General features: G+C 38.3%; 1 protein-coding gene across 11 annotated transcripts in view; it reads right to left on the bottom strand.

Annotated features, from left to right (window-relative positions):
* DMD (dystrophin) overlaps window positions 1-22,163 on the bottom strand; it is a 2,108,520-nt gene that overhangs the window by 1,244,260 nt on the left and 842,097 nt on the right. For all 11 annotated transcript variants that reach the window (XM_075916549.1, XM_075916586.1, XM_075916651.1 and 8 more), the window contains 3 exons: window positions 17,106-17,193; window positions 4,383-4,624; window positions 1,071-1,251 (listed from right to left, as the gene is read on the bottom strand). In XM_075916549.1, coding sequence (XP_075772664.1) covers window positions 1,071-1,251; window positions 4,383-4,624; window positions 17,106-17,193 — 511 coding nt within the window. The remainder of the gene's footprint in view (window positions 1-1,070; window positions 1,252-4,382; window positions 4,625-17,105; window positions 17,194-22,163) is intronic.

Here is a 22,163-nt window from a genome sequence, read left to right as displayed (position 1 = left end):
TGACTCTCCATATATAGATGCTAATATATTAAGGAAGCTACTAGTATTATTCAGTCTCTTTCAGAGTTAACCATCTGTGCTACATAGTTCTGATGACTAGATTGGCTGTTACAATCTGACTGCTTATCATTTATTCCATGACAACCAAGAATGGTTGAACCTCTCTAGTCCAGCACCTTCGGGACCTGACAGGTGCTGAAGCAGAGATTTTGGGGAGTGGATCTCTCTATTTGTATTTAGTTAATGCGAATAAATGGAACAATGCTGCTTTTTACAATGCTGCTTAATACAATGCTGCTTAATAATGTATGACTGTATTGATACACCCTTTATAAGCCTATACCTAGTCAAGGCTTATCAGCTATCTTCATAACAAAGTATTAGTGTTGTTACATAAATTTATTTTATCTACTTATTTCCTTGTGATAATACAACAAAAACCAGGCTTATGTTTAGTAGCATTACCAACATTTCCACTACTTGCCAGGCTCTTAGAAGACATTTAGAGGTAATTTAGAGCTAAATAACAGCACAGAACAAACAGCCAGGACTGGTAGCTCTAAACAAACTATACAGGAACTCAGGAAACTTTATCACACCCATCGTAAGTGAACAAGTGGACATCCAGCTAACTAAGATTATGCCGGATCATGGATTTTGCCACAATCTAGAGAGTACTGGACTAGAGAGATTCAACCAGTAAAAGTAAATCTGATTTAATGGGATCATTATATGAAGGCTGTTTAATACTGCCAGAAAGTACTGCCCAATCTGACCTCACGTATGCTATTTTGGAAATGCCATGTGACAGGACAATGCTGAGTGAGAGCTGTGATTGCAAGTCAATCCTTTATTTCTTATGTGTCGACATTATTAAGCATGCAGTAAATTGATTAATACATATTTCCCAAAGACTGCTGTTCAGTTACAGAAGAAAAAAAAAAAGACTACCACACTTCATTTTCCTTTTGTAGTGCAACCTATTTGGGCAGAAATAAATAAATTAAATATATATTCATTTGCAAAAAAATTCATAGGTACAACAATTTCTAGTCATGAACAACACTTACTGGTCTGTAACTGCTTCTCTCTGGCTTGTACAGTGGCGAAAACATGCTTGAAGTGGTTAATAAAAGCTACAAGGTCTGCATCCAGAAACATTGGCCCTTGCTCTTTTTCTTTCAGTGCTTTACTTTGAACCTTTAGCTGCTCAATTTTAGGCTGAAGGGCTGACAACCGGGAGGCTTCATCCTGTATGGTAAACACAAATGTTCCTGAATAAAACAATCCTACAAGTGATTTCTCATGAAATCACCACTGTTTTTATGGAATAAAAGAAGGCAAGTGAACAAGATCAGGTATTTCTAATTCCTGGAACAGATAATGATGATGAGAAGAACTAAAGTACTAGATAACTTCTTTCACCTTCCTTCCATGTTAGGATTATGTGTATGGATATATATATATCACCAATGTTTTGTCCAGTGAAAACAGTGATGTTCCTCAAACATCATTGTTGCATGATCTTCATCAAATGTCAAATTTAAGAACAGTTATTCATTTGTGGTATCAGATATGAAACTATTTTCTTATAATAAGAATCAGAAATAATAATTGTATAAGTGAACATATTACAAAATCATAATTGTTGGTGATTATTCACATTTTAATGGTGACTACTGCAGATGTCTTTGTATAAGAGTGGAGTGGTGTGTAATTCAAATATTCCATATATGTTATAAAATATGCTTATGATATGCATGTGTTGTAACTGAGGTATGCTTTATGCAAAATGTCTCATGTGAGATATCATTAGAAAGATTATTGGATACGATTATCCCATTTATATGCATGTGTCATTTTTGTAGATGAAGATCACCTGTGTATCTGTATTTCATATTCACTGCTTTGGGTTACTCCTACTGCTGACACTTCAGGGATAACAACAGAAAATCCAGACCGAGATTGATGGCCCATTAACAAGAGACAATGCACTGTTAAAAGAGTTTAGTTTTCCTGCAAGTCTGTGGGTCAGACCATGAAGAATTCCTACAGGGGCCCTGTAGAGATAAGTCATCATGTCACCTGATAGAGAACCCATCTTGAATTCTGCACTTTTCTACAAAGAAGTGGAGGGAATCAAACAAAGATTTTCCACCGTAAGGAAATTCTATCTAAGGCAGGGGAAGAAAACAATTGTTATTTTCATCTTGCTTCTACTTCTGCCTCCCTTTTGAAAACAAAAGGATTGTAAATGAAAGGATAGGGAAAGAACTGCTGGGACCAGGCCAGAAAAGACACATCTGGCCTGCGAAGGAATTTTCTTGAAATATTTTGGGTGAGAGATCAATATTTTTAGCTATTTTTTGTGTACTTAGCATTATTTTCTTATTAATTGCTTTGTTCTGTTTGCTACCTGATTGACCCCTGAAAATACACTTTTTTCATAGTTAAATAAACCTTATTTCTGATTTATAATATACCCCAGTTTATGTACTATCTAACCAAGAAGCGGGGGTGGGAGTGGGAATGGAGGAGAGGATATGTATACCTTTCTTCACAGTGAGGAAGGAGGCAAACTGTATTTAATTTTTGGTTTGTCCCCCAAGGGAGGTGGTGAGCTTCTGAGTACTGGAGTAAATCCCTTAAGCTGAGTCCTCCCAGACCAGATCCAATTGCCTGCATCTGTAACTAAGTGTGGGGTGCCCTGTGGGTTTTTCTTAGTGCCTGGCTTAACAAGACCAGATAAAAGGGGACCCACCTGGCAGAGAAGGGAGGCTCAGTGGTGTCTAAGCACCTCAGGTGCCATCCCAGAGGTCCTGTCACATGGAGAAAATAGTTTGGTATTGACCAAGCTTCCCTAGAAAGTAGAGATGGTCTCAAGTTGCAAATTGCAGCTCTGCATCAAGATTTTGAACATCTCATAATTTAAGGGAGATCAGACATGGGGTTTTTGAATTGGACATTTAAAGATTTTTTTTTTAAATCACAAATCAAATCTTCGTTAGGCTTAGTGTTTAAACAATGCCCAGATTTTAGGAAAGTTATGCTTAAAGCTACTTTCTTTGATAAATTCTTTATTAACATAGAGATGAATTTATAATTTATGATTACCAAAAGCACTTTAGGGACATGGAAATGAGCATTAGTCTATAGAGTGAGTCACAGTTATAAATAAATCTATAAATAAATGCAGCCTGATTCTCCACTGCACTGATTTCAATAAAGTGACACCAGCCTTAATTTGGTCTAACAAGTGCAGAAGAAAGCCCACTGTAAGCAAATTAAAAAAAAAGATTGGTGAACAGGATACGTAAGGAGCTCTCTACACTTGTTCCTGTGCACAAAGGCTATTCAGAACTTCAAATAAGCCTATGTTTTATGCTCCCTTCTAGGACCCCTATTGTGCCACTTGTCACAAAGAGGCCAACCAGGAAAAGGTAATGCCCAGGACATGATTCTACCACCCCCACTATAGACTTGTTCAGGACCAGAAAAAAGGGCAAGCTTCTTGGTAATACCCTACACATGCTGGAAATATTGCCTTGGAACTCTTCTTGAGTCAGTCTCAATTACTCTTGGGAACTTCAGGATGCCTAATGGCAGACAGGGCAGAAGGTAGCAAAACTGACACCCTGCTTGACACAGCAGGAGTAGAAGAAGGCTCTATGTAATTCCTTGTACACACATCTGAATGCTTTAAATTTTTTTAAATTGATGTCATGAAGCCATCTGTGAAAAGATTACCTTCAGATTGTTACTACTGTAGCAGGATTTGCCATAATTATGCAGAATATTCTACTGCAAGTCCCTTTTTCAGCAAAGCACTTAGTTTGTAAGTGCTCTGCTTATCTAAGAACTAATTAAGGTGTGTTAAACTTGTATTAAAAGTCCAAATCCCAGAAGGGTTACATCAGAGGACAAACTAGCAAAGTATAGTACGTTCGATTACCAAGGAAGTCAGTTACTTTGAGGAGCAGCTTTTTCAAGTCTTAACAGGCACTTATTTTTATTGCCCAAACATAAATGTGTAAATTAAATTATTTCTAACTATGATCTTAAGATGCTGCATAACATTCTGATCATATGTCTATAACAATCCAACATATATTAAAACTACAGTAGAAAAAACAAGCATTAGTTATTTGCTGATAAGAACTAAATTTATAATTTTAACATCTATACACTGCATTGTGTCCCCTGCCCTTTTACGCTCATCATCGTTACACTTCAGGGACCATGCATTGACAACACTCAGTTTTGAAACCTATAAAGACTATTTTTCAACCTCATAATGAAAAACTCACAGCGATCATCTGTCAAAATGTAGAAGAAATACACATCAAGTACAATAATGAAAGGGATGGAAAGTAACTGCTAACCTTGCATTTTTCTAACTGTATTTTTACTGTAGCAGGATCTGCTGCTGGTGTAGGTTGTGCTTTCAGCCAGTTTTCAGCAGTAATTGCTGTCTGCTCCAGTTGCTGCAGCTGGGAGTAGAAGGCAATGATGTTATTTTGGTACTCCAGCCATGCCAGTCTCTCACTTAGCAACTGACAGAACTCAATCCAGCGACTGTTCAACTGCTCTGAGGCTTGTTTGATGTTGTCAGCATTAAGGCCCTCTAGAAAGAAAGGAGGGGGAAAAGTTCAGTGCTTATTTATCTTTAAGTCCAAAATAAAAGAAGCCGGGAAAGAATTTAACAGCTCATTTTCTTTATATAAATGTATGCATGTCATATTATTGGAGAGAGCATTTACAACCTATTGTAAATTGTTGGAAAGATATTGCTGTTACTATGGGAATGAATCATAATAGATGATTGCCCATACTAGGAATAAAAGGGAAAGAGGAGCTAGAAGGAAATAACTGAACTACTCTGAGAAATAATAAAATGCCTAAAACTTAAATTATTGAAAACTTTATATGGATTGAAATTACATTTCAGTACTTAGGGGCGGCTTATCAAAATCTCCAAATGGTTTAGGAGCAAAAATCCAATGGGATTTAGGCTTCTGAGTAATTTAGTGTTTTTAAAAATTCCACCTTTAGCATTTGTATTGCATACCTCACATAAATTCAACAGTCACCATTACTGAAACAAGGCATAGTAAGCAAAAATTTACCAGTAATTTAGCACTTGCAATAAAGTTATTTAGAGCTGTAAAGATATAACAGAAGACTTGGGGTTTCACAGTGAACAATATAGGTATCAAAAGTAAGGCAAAGGGGTTTTCCCTAGCATAATTTATAATTATTCTGAAATCTGGAATTTAGACATACATTCAAAACTAATCAGAGTAGTATCATTAATTTGAGTAGCTGATATTTGCTTCATATATCAGGAGGCTATGATGTCAGAAACTATAAAGATATCAGATGGAGCAAAGTGCTAATATGAACATTCATACTACTTCTTCCTGGCATGATTTGCAATTATACTTATAGCGATACTGCAGATAATGAATTCAGAGTTCATCAGTCATAGTACCAAGGAGCTGGGCACCTTTAATAACCTCACCATTATCCCTATGGGTCAAAACTGCAGAAAAACAAACCCTCCAGTTCATCAAAATCCTAAAATACCATTTCCCCCTAATCTTTACTAACACAGAGGTTCAATAAGACAGAAGCCTCACAGCTAAACATCAGCATAACTGTCTCAAAATCAATAGCTTGTTCCTTCAAGCCTGTGTGGGCTTTGGTACATGTGGAGTAGGTCAATCTTTTTATTTTGAAGAGAAATAGATTATAACAATGCCTCATTCTGCCTCTTCTTCCCTCCTCCCCCCATTCTCTTGTTATAATTACAAAGCAATTCAGGTATCTGATGGCAAAGATATAACCTCATTCATAGCACAGTGAGGTCCTAACCCACAAGTGGGGGCTCTACTACTGCAATGCAACTTACTAAAAATTCACAGAGATCTTCCATTCTAAAAAGATCTCTGTTTATTCTTAGGAATATACAAAAACACTTTACAAATCTTGTTAAAATTTCCAAGGACTTGAACTTTCATACTCAACAATATTTTGGGCTGGATGCTCTGCCATGCTGCTCAGTTTCTTTGCACATCTCTCTGGCCTTCAGGTATACTCTGTGGTATAACCAACTGTGGGCTGCTGTGTCGTATGCCTCTTGAAAAGTGGTTGTCCAACACCTGAAAGTGGCTGGAACAGCAGTGCCCCAGGACATGTCATTTTCTACTCCTACTATGCTCTCTCCTGCCTAAGCAAATGTTGCATGATTTAGAAAAGAAAGCCAGGAGTCACGGGTGGAAGAAGCTGCCATGCTGCTGCTCTTCATGGCTTGGCCAGCACTCCAGTTCAGAGGTGGCCACAATTGTACTCACAAACAAAAAAGGCTGATGTTTGGGAGAGGGAGCACACTGATTTTTTGTTTGGGTCAGGGAGAAAAGAAAGGTCTGAGGGAGCTTGAGGATAGCAAGAAAAACAGTACCTCTGATACATGTTTCCTGTGAGGCATGTGAGGGAGGGAAGGCATTGAATATACTTCTGGAACCAAGTAGCAAACTGCATTAGTATTTTTGATCTGACATTTTTGGCATTAGTGGATTGGGGTATACAGTTGCATTAAGCATATGTTAATATTTAATTAGGATATGACTAAGTACAAAGCGGTAGCATGATCCTGCACACGGAGTAAGAATAGACTCACCAGTAGTAGAAACAAGTGCACTAACAACACAATAGCAGGTACACATGTTGCTATACTACACTGAACCAAATGGTTTGTTTCAGCAATTGGTTCTGTCTTGCCTGTAGATTTGGGCATGAATTCCGAGTACCAATACATTGATTAAATGCCTGAGAACCAAAAAAGAGGTACAAGATCCCAGATACATCCTGCTTAACTGACCCTAAACTCGGTAGACACTGTCTATGATTTCATTTGGGATAAGAAAAAAGGTCATTTTAAAATGCTTACTGTTAAAGTTGTCTTCTAATTACTATGAATTTGGGGCCTTGAACTATCTGATTCAATGACAGTTTTTTCCCCAATCCTTCCAGTTAACTATTTAACATCCCTATAATAAAGACAGTTTTCAGCTAAAATACAATCAGAGATGGTCATATCTTCATTTAGTAAGATAAAATATTATTTAAATGTATAGTTGATACATTTTTAGATTTAGATCACGGTGTTAAACTAAAATAGTGAGAGTTAAGAATTTGACATTTGTTTTCTTGTTTTCATTGTTTTTCCGCAGTTATCAATGGTTCACAATCAAGGAGGAAGGGCCTATTCATTAGGGTCTCAGATGGAACCATTCTGGGTCCTCTTTAAAGTAGATCACAATCTAAATATGAATGAACTGTTGCCAAAAAAAGTAATATCATTCTGGCATGTGTTAGCTGGAGTGCTATAACCAAGACACTAAGTATTCTTCTACTCTAATTTGCACTGATTAGGACACATGTGAAGCACAGTGTTCTGGGTGCCATATTTCAGAAAAGATGTGGGGAAAAAAGGAGAAAGTCCATCAAAAAAAAAAACCAACAAAAATTATTAAAAATTTAAAAAACCATGACCTATGAGGAAAGACTATTAAAACTGAGTTTGTTTAGTCTGGAGAAGCAAAGAGAGAGGACAGAACAATGCTCAAGTACATAAAAGGTTGTTACAAGCAGGAGAGAGAAAAATTGTTCTCCTTAACCACTGATGATAGGACATGAAGCAATGAGCTTAAATTGTAGCAAGGGAGGTTTGGGTTGGACATTGGGAAAAACTTCTTCTTAGGGTGGTTAAGCACTGGAATAAATTGCTTAGGAAGGTTGTGGAATCTCCATCGGGGAGATTTTTAAGAGCAGGTTAGACAATCACCTGTCAGAGATGGCCTAGATAATGTTTAGTCCTGTCACAAGCGCCAGGGATTGAACTAGATGACCTTTTGAGGTCCATTCCAGTCTATGATTCTATGATTCAGTGAATAGTGTTATTTCATTGCAGTCTACAAATGTTTAAAATCTTTTCATCCATACTGTTCAGATCAATTTTCCTGTCGCTTATTATTTTCTGGGAGTTACATATAAAAAAAATTGACAACCGTGTACAATGAGCAATGCAAAACCCATTCAGTGCTAATATGCTAAAATTTCAGGGATAATGAATCATAATCTTTTCACATTTTATATTCTAAACAGCCCTGATATACTCAGTGAATAAATATATTGCACCCAGAGGACATAGATCATTACCTGAAGTGCATCCATTAATTTTATTATCTTGTGTACTGTGCATAACAAATTGTGTTAGAATATTCTTAATTATATTGCGCCTTATATGCAACTACTTTGGGACTGTCATTTAAAATTAAGTCTACCTTGTCAAGTTTATTTATCATTAGACTTTGATTCAAGTTAGGATAATATAATATTGCCGTTGATTTTCAGAGCCCATGACTCATAAAAGAATATTTGGAATGGCAACTTCAATGGGACATACTAATAAACTTCCTCCTGATCATGGTACCACTTCAAGTGTTGCAACATTGTCTATTAATTTCACAATCATTTTAACACTCAACATTAGAAATTCACTGAGTATTCTTTGTGTTTTAGTAGGTGTTTTTATCCTAAATCGCTGTAACAATCAACAGTCCACTCACAAACCCCCATGGCCTGGGGGTGACAGACCCCTGCCATGCTTTATGAAATGGACTTATGGACATGAATATACATAACTCAAACATATTTCATGTAACTCATCAATCTTCATGTCATGATCTGCTGGTTCTGTTTATCTTTCTTTGCTGTATGTATCATTTTTGCATGTAAAATTAGATACATGGAGTGGGGAATACTTTGTGGGTTTCAAATGTGTGAATAAGAGACATGGAGGCTGTAACCCTCAACTGTTAAACTATCTCTTTTGTCCTTCAGTCTGAGCAGTGGTTGGTAGGGAGTGGCCTCAATTTTTCAACAAAAAGAATAGGAAAGCAGAGGTCTGGGTCTTTTGGCTGGGCTGTACCTAAAGGAAGGAGCCGAAGACCCCAGGGTGGGGGAAACAGCTCTGATTTGCAGTGGCAACTGGAAAAGAGGTTTTAGGGTGAGTTTGAAGAGTTTGTACTGAGGTTTCAGTGTAGAATTAGCCAAGTGTTTTTGTTTCTTTTGATTTGTAACCTTTGCTCTACCTGTTCTCACTTATTACTACTTAAATATGACTGCTTCACTTAATAAAATCATTTTTACTTTCTATCAGACCCAGTGTAAACAATTATTACTTGGAAGGGCAACCAGCGTGCACATTCCCCCTTTCATTGTGAAAGGTGGCTTGCTTAATTCTTTGGGGTTTGATCCCATCTGGGGAGTGCTATCTCAGGAGGCTGGGACCTAAACTGCATTCTCCTTTGTACCTGAAGAGGTTCAGTGTCTGTACTGCTTCTCAGTGGGAGCAGGGACCTCAGCTCAGGACCTTGGCTGGGGAAGACAAGCGGAGCTGGCCCAGCAGGACTGGGTGGTGAGGAGCCTCAGAGAGAAGGAAGGCAAGTGGCAGAGGCTGTGTCAGCACCCCGGGAGGCACTACCGAGGGGTGGTCTGTGACCGCACCCTCTCACACCCTGCTTCCTTCTTTCAGTTTGCCAGCAGACTTTTAAGTTAAGAACATTATAAAGTAAGTGAATGCATATGTGTCACATTATTGGATTTTAAGGGGAGTAGCGAAATCACTGTTGCGCCCACAGGAGAGTGTTTGCCCCAAAATCTACACAAAGTGAGCCATGTGAGGTGTCAAATGAAAGCTTATATTCTACTGATTCTATATGTGCTACTCATGTACTTGTATGATGTCTGTATGTGGAGTTATGAATATGGGCTCTGGGCTTGTACTGTAAATGTTCTCTGCCTGAAACAGAGCAATGGGCCTAGATTGCCTGTTGTAAAGAACAATTGTTCAGTCAATGACTATGCTAATTAGCAGGGCCCCAAGGACAATGGCTCTCAAGGAGGCCCATACACACCTGAGGAATTCATCTGGAAAACCTGCAAACTAGTCAGTATCTAATGGCTGCTGGCATGGGACACAGGGATTCATCATTTGTCCATGTGACCCACTCCAGCTTGGAAGGTACCAGAAATGGATATAAAGTGCCATGGGGCGGACTCCATCTTGTCTTCAATTCTGCTACTGATTCTAGATGCAGCCTTGTGAGGAACAGAGAGCCGGGAAGGATCATTAACCCATCCTGACATAGGATGTACACCAGAGACTTTTAAGATACCAGTCTGTAACATCTCTGCTGAGAGCCTTCATCAAGAATTTGGTGATTGGTGCATGTAATGTATTCTCCTTAACAACCTGATTCTCAACCTTTTCATTCTTTTATTAATAAAAAGCAACACATTGTGACGGACAGGGCTGGGTCCGGACACTGCTGAGGGCATCCATTCGGGGCAAATTGCTCAAAATCAGGGCTGTTTACAGCCCTAGACTGGAGACCTTTCTCAAACAGGTCACAAACCAGTCACACAGAGTGCTTCAGCTGCCAATATTAGATTGTAGATTGGCCCAGCATGATCTTGTGGGTAAGATCTAAAGTGTAAATTGACAAGGAATTTGTGGCTGGTTCTTTGGGACTGGGAGAATCCATTCGAGGTAGGTGAGATTGGGTTCTATAACCCCTCACCTGTTTGTAAGGCCCGGGGCTGATTGTGGCACAGGGAGAACTGGGGTGTCTGATGGGTTTTGCTTGTGAGGCTTCCTGATGGCTGGATTGGCAGATGAAGTGCTCTGTGTGACTAGTTTGTGACCTGTTTGGGTAAGGTCTCCAGTCTAGGGCTGTAAGCAGCCCTGGTTTTGAGCAGTTTGCTCTGAGTGGATGCCCTCAGCAGTGCCCAGACCTGACCCTCACAATATGTTGCTTTTTTGTGTGTGGCAGGGAGCAGGGGCGGCCTGTAGATGTAGGCAATTTTGGCAGTTGCCTAGGGCGCTGCGTTAAATGCGGTGCCCAGTGATGACGTCACGCCATTGAGAGCTATGGAGGTGGGGGTGCCGATTGTGCATTCTGCCTAGGGTGCCAGTTGCCGGCAGCTCTCCTCGAGCTGCTACTGGCAGGGAGGAGGAGTGAATGGAGGGGTTAAGAGAGACTAGAAGGCCCTTGCTGACATCTGACCAAGGAGAAGTAGAACAAGACGTTCTGTGAGGTACAGCCAGCACCTAAGAGTACATAAGAATGGCCGAACAGGGTCAGACCAAACGTCCATCTAGCCCAGTAGCCTGTCTGCCTATAGTGGCCAGCACCAGAGGGGGTGGACCGAAGACAATGATCAAGCGATTTGTCTCATGCCATCCATCTCCAGCATCTGACAAACAGAGGCCATGGATACCATTCCTACTCCCTGGCTAACAGCCTTATATGGACCTAACCTCCATGAATTTATCTAGCTTCTCTTTAAACACTGTTATAGTCCTAGCCTTCACAGCCAGCTCTGGCAAGGAGTTCCAAAGGTTGACTATACACTCTGTGAAGAACAACTTTCTTTTATTAGTTTTAAACCTCCTACCCATTAATTTCATTTGGTGTCCTCTAGTTCTTCTATTATGGGAACTAATGAATAACTTTTCTTTATTCACCCTTTCCACACCACTCATGATTTTATATACCTCTATTATAACCCCCCTCAGTTTCCTCTTTTCCAAACTGAAAAGTCCCAGTCACTTTAGCCTCGCCTCATATGGGACAAGTTCCAACCCCTAATCATTTTAGTTGCCCTTTTCTGAACCCTTTCCAAGGCCAAAATATCTTTTTTGAGGTGAGGAGACCACATCTGTACACAGTACTCAAGATGTGTTCGTACCATAGTTTTATACAGAGGCAGTAAGATATTCTGTGTCTTATTTTCTATCCCTTTCTTAATAATTCCTAACATTCTATTTGCCTCTTTGACCGCCGCTGTACACTGTGTGGAAGTTTTCAGAGAACTGTCCACAATTACTCCAAGATCTCTTTCCTGATTTGTCGTAGCCAAATTAGCCCCACCCCCTGACTATGAGTAGTGGAGATTGTTCCAGCAATGGCCAGGAGCAGCAGCAGAAATGTGAGAGACGTTCTTCCAGGAGCCCTATGAATTTCTGAATTGCTATTTTGGCAGGATTCATCCCACTGTGGAGGCACTCACAGCCAGAAAAACAACAACCACTCCCACCGTAGGCATTTTCCTGACTGCAGCATCAGTTGGGAGAGAATCACATTTTACTAGATAGTAGTGATGACAAGAGTGCCTTTTACTCTAGACATTATTCTCCATCTCTCACAAGATGTGTGTCCATCATGCCCCTGTGGCAGTGGAGGTAAATATAGTGGTGGATGTCTGCCAGGGTCTAATCCTGATGAACTGCCACCATATTACTGTCCACCTGTGTTCTAAAAGTTGAACAAATTAAACTTCTCTCTTCCTTCCAGTCAACCAGCTATATCTCCCTCATTCCAACAGGCCCATCTAAATATCTGCATCAAATAAAAAGTGTGTTCTCTAATACCAACATCCTGTCATTGTGTGATGATATACCAAATGGGGAAGGAGGAAGGAATCTAAACATGGCACTCTCTCTGCAGAGTTCTGATCACCTACTCTGATAAAACCCGGGGCCCTTTGGAACTTCATCAGAATCCCCTCCTGACTCACAGGTACTAAAATAATTTGCAGATGACACAAAGTTGGGAAGCATTGCCAATACTAAGGAGGACAGGAATATCATACATGAAAATCTGGCTGATCTTGTAAAGCAGAATAGCAGAAATGGGATAACATTTAATAGTGCAAGGTGCAGGGCCATGCATTTAGGGACTAGCAACAAGAATTTTTGCTTTAAGGTGGGGACTTATCTACTGGAAGTGGTAGAGTAGGAGAAAGACCTGGGAGTCACTCATTGTGACCAACCAGTACAATGAGCCATCAATGTGATGGAGGTGAGAAAAAGGCAAACACAATCTTAGGATCCAGAAGGCAAGGTATTGTGAGCAGACATTGCACTTTAGCCACGCGGTAATAATTATACATTTTCATTACTTTGTACTCTAATCATTTTGGAATTGTCTTTGCAGCTGTGGCGTGTGTGAAAACTCCATAAGTATTAGACTGAGCAGATATGAAGATTGTTTCCCTTGCCAGAAAGACACTTTCTCATCTAAAATTGCCCAGACGGGAGACTTCCTTCTTACAAAAATGGCTACACTATTGGTCTTGACAGTGTGTAGCCATATAATCTTGCTAATAGACTGTTAGGATGCATGGTATGAGCTCAGGAAAATTGAGAAGACCATGATCAGTTATACTCAATAGCTAGCTAGCTCAATAGCAAACTCCTAATGGGAAGACATGTTCTTTTCCACAGACTTGGAAGCCTCGTCTATCTTTAAAGAGCCACTCCCAACAATTATATACACCTCTTGCTGCTACTTTAAGCAATAGAGACAAGTGCCTTTCCTCCAAAACTACCTAAATAAAGAAGTGAGTTTGGACCTCTTCTTCTCACTATGTCCTCACAACCACTTACTGTATCATAATGCTAGCAGCATGCATGTACCGATTTGAGATGCTAGATGGGAACAGAACCAGGAGTTATAAGAGCAATTTCAGATGGCAGTGATTATCTCTCTGTCTCTAGGTGTTGATGACATGTGGGCTTTGGAACAAAGAAGCAGTGGTGTCATAATACCAGTTCCCGAAACTACTGGTTCTCCAACTGAGGCCAAAAGTAGACACCAAAAAATACAGTTGCAATTGTCACTGGAGCAGTGAAGGGCAGTCCTGTTCCCACCAGCTGTGAGGCAAATTAGATGGAAGAGTTGTGGGTTTTTAAAAAATATTTTCTTATGTACCCTACATGGCTCCTGACTCAATAGGCTCAATGTGCAAATAGCAAATACTGCCATATAAGCCTTGCACAATCCAGGGAAAATATTCTTCTAGGCCAAGCACATTATTTTTGAAAAACCCATTAAAACAAAAGGAAAAAAAAGGAAAATCTGCTATATTGTGTACATGACCAACCATGCAAAAGATCATGATAAGGACTCAGTGCCAAATAAGGTAGAAGTCTTGTGAGATTCTACCTCTCAGTCTTTTTTCTGTGTTGATCCTATGTGTTTATAATGAGGCCATTACAATCTATCTTTGAAATATATGACAATCACTAGGTACCCTTGGTAAGAGAGGGCCATTTACTTGAGACACTGTGCCTACAAACTGAAGTTGGGGTAATTCCACAATCACCAAGGCCAGGCCTGCTGATGAGGGTTAGGGAGCTAAACGGGATGGGATGGGATGGGACGGGTCCCCCCCCGGGCCCAGAAATTCAAAAGTGCCTGGGCTTCTGGCCATTGCTGTTGATACTGAAGCAGTGGCAGCAGCCAGAGCCCCAGGCCCTTTAAATCACTGCCAGAGCCCCATGTGACATACTTTGGGCATTCCTGAAGAATGGGGTAAGGGAGGGGGGAGCAGTAGGGGAGCGGTGCAGTCTAAGCAGAGCTCAGGGCAGGCTGCCCCAGCCTTGCCCCTTCAGCCTAAGATTCTGTCTCTTCCAGGAGCATGGAACCTGCACCCCCACTCGTCCAGAGGCCTCTCCTCTGACCTAGACTCAATCACATTTGGTTAGCATGGCAGCTTAGCGTTTTATTCACTTGTGAAGCTAAGTTCTTGGTTCTTTATCACAACAATTAAAAAACCCATCAACTGCAAACAACAGCCCACTCAATTTCCATCTCCACTCTCTGGTCAGTGATTCCTTAACTAACTGAAAATTTATTTAGGGGCAGTTGTATTGCAACTTTACTGTGTAGGCCCAAAATTTCAGAAGAACTGAAGATCCGAAAGTACTGGCAGCTGTGGATGTTCAGACCTTCTAATAATCAAGCCCTGTGAGTTTGTCTGTAAGAAGTTGTCCAACAGCTTCCTCCAGGACACTTTCTCCTTGCCCGTATTCTTCAGAACCACAGTTAAGAAAACGTTTTTGTTATTATTGTTTTCTAATGCCTAATTTACTGTGTGCAATGACTATATAATAAAGAAAATAAAGCATGCTAAACAGCAATACTGGAGGATATGCTAAGGAAGAGGCTGTTTACACTTGGCTTGTGTAAAAATGATATTGCAAAACGAACATAATATTCAACCCACTTAGGTCCAGTCTGCCCTAACAAATAATGCTGCTACATCAGTGGGGCAATGCACAAATTAAGGTGAGTCAGCATAGTAGAATCTCCCTTTAGTTACTAGCAAAATAATTTGTATATTTTATTATAGGGGTGGGAATTATTTAATGTACTGTAATAAAGATGACAGTTTCTGACCTTGTCTAATCAAGTGGCACTCAAAAGTAGGTAAACTAACATAAAACAAAGCACTGCAATTTATCTTCAGTGTACATGTCATGTTTTACAATATAAAACTTTTCTTTTGCTAGAAAAAAAATCTAGAAGCTCATAATTTTTAGACTTCACTGATGTATTAATAGGAAACTTGACAAATTTCCTGTTATAAAAAGTAAGATAAATGTCTTTTTAAATTGAAATTGTAAATGAATAGTAAATTAATTACATTTGAATTTTTACATACCAGAAATCTCTTCCAAAATATAATTTGGAAGTCTGTTTACTCTGCGGCAATATAAAATAGTGCAAAGCCATGTAAATTGATAATAGAATTAATTTTCAAAATGGTCAAAAGAATTTTGATTATATTGAAACACCTGCTCTCTGAAATAATTTCAAATGAGCAACAGTCTCTTCAAAAGTTTAATAAAGTCAGAAAATAAGATTAAAACCTTTTGTTTCTATTCAGAACATACTATTAACACGTAGTAAACTACTGTGAACATTGTAGTTTGCTATGTTTCCTTTCATTGTAGAAAGGTTATGTTTTTGTATGCACCCCTTTCCAATTAAGAGCCCTAAGATTAAATAAGAAGAAGAAAATTGTGATGCTAACAGATTGCCCGATCAGGCTAGAGCAATCGGGCAATTCACTCATATCTGAATACTAAAGCAATGCTAAAAGGTTATATCTTGTTAAAACCAATTCACTTGTTAGTTCAAAAGGAGATGCTGATTGTATTGTTTTCGCCTATCTGCATTCTGTTGTCTGCTGTCACATCACATATAGTTCCATTAGTATTCTTGTAATTAGATAATCCTAGATCAAAGGTATATTACTTGACGTTTAAACTTCATGAACGTGAATGAAAGATTCTTTGGATTCCTGCAACAAAATGCATTATATATGCATCTGTAATTGGACTGCCCATGAAACAGAATTGGAGCCTTGGAACTGTAAAAAAAGAAGCATGCTAACTTCAAAGCATGGTTCATGGTGTTCAACGATGCAAAATCCACAACCCACTCCCTGTTTAGTCAACAGAGGAAAAGTACCTGATGTGATCAAGGTATTTGCCAGATTGATTTCCAGGCAAAAGATTGGATTAAAGGACAACCTTGTATATCTGAGCTGTTTTGGATTTTAACAAGGTGAAATACTGAAAAAATGGATAGAGATCCCATCACCATATCCTTGGTATCATATTGCATTTATAAACTTTGACTCACCTGTTAATGTATTTTACTTGCTTTCACCTTTCAATAGCTCATTTATTTTTCTTAGCTAATATATCTTTAGTTTGTTTGCTACAGAAATGGTCTTTCAGCATCGATTTTGGTATGAGAGCCAGAGTATCTGCTGACCTGAGGTAACTGACCATTTGAGATCAGGAGTAACCTATACTGAGGTTTTTTTTCTTTTAATAGCATTTCATTAAAAATTTCTTTTTCTCTGTATGGTAAAGAAGGGCTGAAAAATTTAGGGGGAGTGTGACTCCATAGTCATATAGGGATAGTAATCCAGGAGTGCACATTTGCTACTGTTTTAGTGAAATCTAATTGCAGAACATAGTCAGTTTGGGGTGACTGCTCTGTTTTCAGTCTACTGTGAGACTGGCTCTCTCAGTAATAAGTCATTCTAGATAGTGTGACAAAAATATAAAGCAAAATTAACTTACTGTAATACCATTCTTAAAGTGATTTGCTAACATATTTCTTGTGTATTTATTCCATCCCTAAAATCATCATCTAATTTAATCCCCATGTCATTACCATTCACCATCTGTTCCACCAAGGCCTCAGCTGATCTGCTGGTGTCTTGCAGTTTCCTGTACTTCTCAGGCTTTTCTCGCTCGATGGCCTGTAGCATGACAGAAAAGGAGAAAATTTAAACAGAGATTTTGAAGCCACCAAATAATGAATCTCTACAACCTCTGCTGTCATGAAATGTTTTTACCTTGTTGAATTGCCCTCCTAACCTTATTTGGACACAGAGCAAACAGAACAAATGTAACAAACTTGGATATGCTTCTGGGCACGTAAAGTTAGGAAAGAAAAGTCAAATACATAAATATAGTATGGGTATTTATATAGAAAATTCAAATTGTTCAAAGTCCAGGTTCTGAGAATGAAAAAAAATATATTTAATAGGCATTTCATAAAGAGAAATATGAGACTTGATCCTTTACGGTGGTGCGTGACCTCAGTTCCCACAGATTTCAACATGCCCAGAGGGCGCATAGGCTATTAACAGCATTGCTCAGAGTGCTGCAGGATTAATCTCGTGTGGCTTTGACTTATTTGCTTACTATGTGTTAGCCAACATTTTCAATCTTTTCCAGCTAAAGGTAGGCATCCTAATCCGTATTGAGGTATACTTAAGGTATGACTTCACTGCTGAGTTAACTTGAACTTTTACTCAAGTATTGTCCTGCAAAAGTCCTCAGTGATGCTAATGTAATAAAACGAGTCTATTGGTGCACATTTTATATTAAGCCTGGGACTTGAGAATCACATTCCACCGCCTCCCACAGTCCTATTCACACATACCAGAGGCCTACTGCTACCTTACTGTATGTTTTATGCTGTCATCTATTATTATAAATACCTTTAGTCATCCATTTTAATAAAACATCCCCTGTAACAATATACCAAATTTTATAGAGTATATTTATACCAATTTTGTGAAAGTAACGCATCTGAAAAAAAAGAGATGACAATTGATGTTTAGTGAGGAATTAAGCTGGGGAATACTTTGGGTTTGGTAAGCATATTATAACTAATGCTTGATAGTGTATTGTGGTATCCATATTTTATAAGAATGGGTTTAAAATGACTATATTACTCACTCATGACTTGTGAGTTATTCCTAACAAGTACAAATAAAATCTTTATATCACACTGTCATGTACTTTATAGATATATGTCATATACATTATAGAAAAACTATTGTAGAAATGCACTTTAGAGAGATTTTAAAATGTATGTGGGATTTTTTTTATTTTATGTTTTTTCCTCACTCTGCCTATAAAGCTAGGTGATGTTGTTACCATTAATCTAACTGTAGAGTGCTCAGAAGAAGTAATAAAAACTTTTCATATAGGTACATTTATATAAAAATGTATATATTTATATACTGTAGAATACTGATTTTTCTAGTATAAAAATGACAATACATTTAAATCTGTGATCCTAAACCCTTCCACAGATAAGACAGACATACTGCGAGGCCCAGAGGAAGGTTCAGAAATTCGCCTTTCATAAGGTAAAAAGGTCTTGTTTCCAGAAGATAACAGACCTTTCATATTTCTGCCATATTTACATATATGAAAAAACATGTCATTGGCCCAGGACAACTTTCACTTTCTGAGGTCCTAAGTTAGTTACTCTGGGGGCAGAAGGAGAAAACTTTTATCCCTGCTTATCGATGTAGATTAGTATAATCCCACTTTTATCATGTGCTCCCACCAGCTCTCTCCTGTATCCAACAGTTATCTAACTTATTCTTAGATTACAAGCTTCTAGAACTTTAGTTTCCTTAGATGCATGTACAGTGCTTAGCACAAGTGGGCAAAAAAATCCATAGGTGCTAATACAATCTGAACAAATAGTAATTATCATCCTCTTGGTTGATTTATATTTTTATTAATTCACTTTTTTTTTAAAAGTGGACCAAGATGATGGTAAAGATAAATCCCATTAATGCTGGCATAAGGAGTGCAGGATTGATTATTTCATCTAAATTGCATGATGAACTGAAGTACCACTTTAATTAATTAAATTAATTAATTAATGGGATGTGTATCTCTCTCTCACACACACGTTCACTCCTATGTGCGTGTGTATCCACAGAACAAAATCAGAAATATAATCTTTAGGTCATATTCAAATGTCTGAAAATGCCTATCCAAAACAAATTCTGCATCATTGAGACACCGTTTAAACAGAGACCACATTTTTCTACAGATCTCAACATTATTAATTCTTCAGGCTCAACAGTACAAAGTGAATGAAATAACTTTTTAAATATTTATGGTTAGCCTCACAACTTATTTCCCCATGTCTTATAAATGGTGCATCACCCATCTCTGCACTGAATGAAGCAACGGTCCTGTCAACACCTCTCATTTATCTCTTCAACCCTGCTTTGTTTAATATGCATTTCTCACCTTTTATAGTGAATGAGTCAGTTCTCTTCTGGAGCCAGGGCTCATTCGCTACCCAAGTGTGTGAAGTTAAGGTTGTGCAGAAAACCTTAATTTTTGGCATTTCCAACCCTTGAGTGCTATACATCAGAATCTTAACAGCAGCATTACTCAAACATTTTCTGATGAAAAGTTTCTGGAAAATTGTATTTTATTTAATAAAATCAATATTTTACACAAAATATATCAATCAATTTTTTATCTTTTAATATACCTGGAAATATTTAAAAAATTACGAAGCAAAGTATTTGTGGGAAAACATCCTTATTTTAAAGAGTTTTTAAATGCACATTTTCCCTCATTTTCTGAATATGCCTTAATTAATAAAAGCTGTAATACAAGTCAGAAAGTGTGGAAAAATCTATTTTCATATGCATTATTATTGTTTTCCAATTTCTGCCAGTTGGCAAACAGTAATAGAACATTTGAAAGTGTGACTTTGAGAGAAACAGCACTGCTTGTATATTTAAGTAGTGTGTTACAACTCAAATGTGACCATGTTACATTTAAAAGTGAAATGTGTTTTTTCCTCACCTTCCTACTTTTCATTCCTGTTTCCCAGCTTGTGCCACTTTAAAAAGTTGGGGAAATGGTAACTAAGTATTGGGAAGTGGCCATAACACAACTGCTCCACACTTTTTCTGCTGAAAAAAAACTGGAATTTCCAATGAAAAAATTCAAATGAGGGTTTTGCAAAAGAAATTCTGATTTTCCAGTCAACTTTACTTAACTGTCCTCTTTATAAAAAAAAACCCCAACAAATGGTCTGGTAGCATTTTATAGACTAACAAAATATGTAGATGGTATGATGAAAGCTCATGGTGGTATGATGAAAGCTCATACATGTTTTGTTAGTCTATAAAGTGCTACCAGACCATTTGTTTCTTTTCCTGTAACAGACTAACCCGGCTATCCCCTGAAGCTTCTGTCCTCTTTATGTACGGTTATTTTATAAGTACTTTGTTGGCTTTTAAAAAGCTCTGTGATAATAGTAGTAATCAGGTGTATCTATTTTCTAGTCAGCAGTAGAATACTTCACTCCTATGCTTATTATCCCCACACAATGAGACAACAGTTCATGCCCTGCCTCTTCATGAAAATCTGGTAAAAGTTCAACTACCGTATTTTATTCATATATAACAGTTTCATCTTAGAGTAACCAACATTTAAAACGTTTAATTATATAGTGATATGGCAGGCACCAGTCACAAAAATTAAAAATCCTTGATTTGGTTAATCAATTGTAATGTAGGGAGTCATTCCTCACTCCATGATACGGGCCCAATTCTGGAAAACTAGGCAACTACTATTCAATCATATGATTTTATTTGGTAACTATTATCATATTACCATGTCTACAATGAAAACACTAAACCAATTTTAAATTGCTGCTGTCCAATGCCTGGTTTCGAGGAATCAGCAGCGTTCAACTTCCTTTAAAGAGGTTGTGATCCAAACATAGCACATCTGTAAAATAGCTATAAAAGATAGCTATAAGAGGAATGAAAGAGAATTTAAGATCTTGACATTGCTAAAGGGGCAAATGTAAGTGGTTTGTGTAATGTGCATCGTGAACTCTCATATAGTTCCTAAAGTTTGGAGTTTTGGTAAGTTTAAAATTAATTCTAGTTTTTCAGGCTTATACATGTTATTTTCTTAACTAACTACATCACTGTAAATATTTTTTACTATTAAATTACTGATATATTTTCAAGCTTGGCTTCTTGGTGACTTCTTAATGAAGTTTTCTGTCTAGTTAATTTTAATTATTTTCTCTACCTGAGCATTTGGATTCATCGTAACAAGGGAATTTGTCATTATGGCTGAAGGGATACAAGGAACACTAGAAAACATTGCTAAAATTGTTTTCTGTGATGTAGATACCACAGATGAAATTCATAAAGATGTGGTATGCAGTAAAAGGTTTTATTGGTATTCATGTTAGATTACCTGCATTATGTATAGGGTCATCCCATAATGAAATCTTCATACTATATAGCCATGTATTTCTGACAAAGTACCACTTAAGGCCAAAATAAAAAAAACAACATCATTAACTTCAGTGAACTTTAGATCAGGTCCATAAGCTCTCTCTTTTCCTACGTGTGTGAATAAACCTAGTATGTATGTACCTATGCACATGTGTATGCATGTTGTGACAGGATCATGCCAGAGAGCTAGATTTGAAGGGGAGAGAGGCATCTCTAAAAAACAGAAACAGCCCCAGCTACTTAGGAGGGGATTACTTCAGGGCAGCCAGGAGCAGCTGACCCAGAGTTATCATGGGTGGAGTGGGAGCATCTGAGACTGGGCTGCTCTAAATCAGGAACACCTGATCTCACTTCAGGCTGCCACAGGGCTTTTAAAAAGCTTTTCCTGCTGGGGGTCAGGGAAGCAGTGGAAGAGCAGATTGGAGTGAGGTGGAGAGAAACTATAACAGATAAGGAGAGAATCGGAGAAGTTAATAAAAAGATGTCATCGTTGCCAGAGACAGCGGGGAAGGTGACAGGATCCAATAGGAAGTGTTTGGATACCTTTCCCTAAGTAGCCTGAGAGTTTCAGCTGGTGTCTGGGGAGGACTGCTAACTCAAGCAGGCCAGGGGGTACCTACCCCAAAGCCCTTCTA

Source organism: Pelodiscus sinensis, chromosome 1 (genome assembly GCF_049634645.1).
Source record: "Pelodiscus sinensis isolate JC-2024 chromosome 1, ASM4963464v1, whole genome shotgun sequence".
NCBI classification, from domain to species: domain Eukaryota; kingdom Metazoa; phylum Chordata; order Testudines; family Trionychidae; genus Pelodiscus; species Pelodiscus sinensis.
This window is presented reverse-complemented; position numbering and strand designations above follow the sequence as displayed.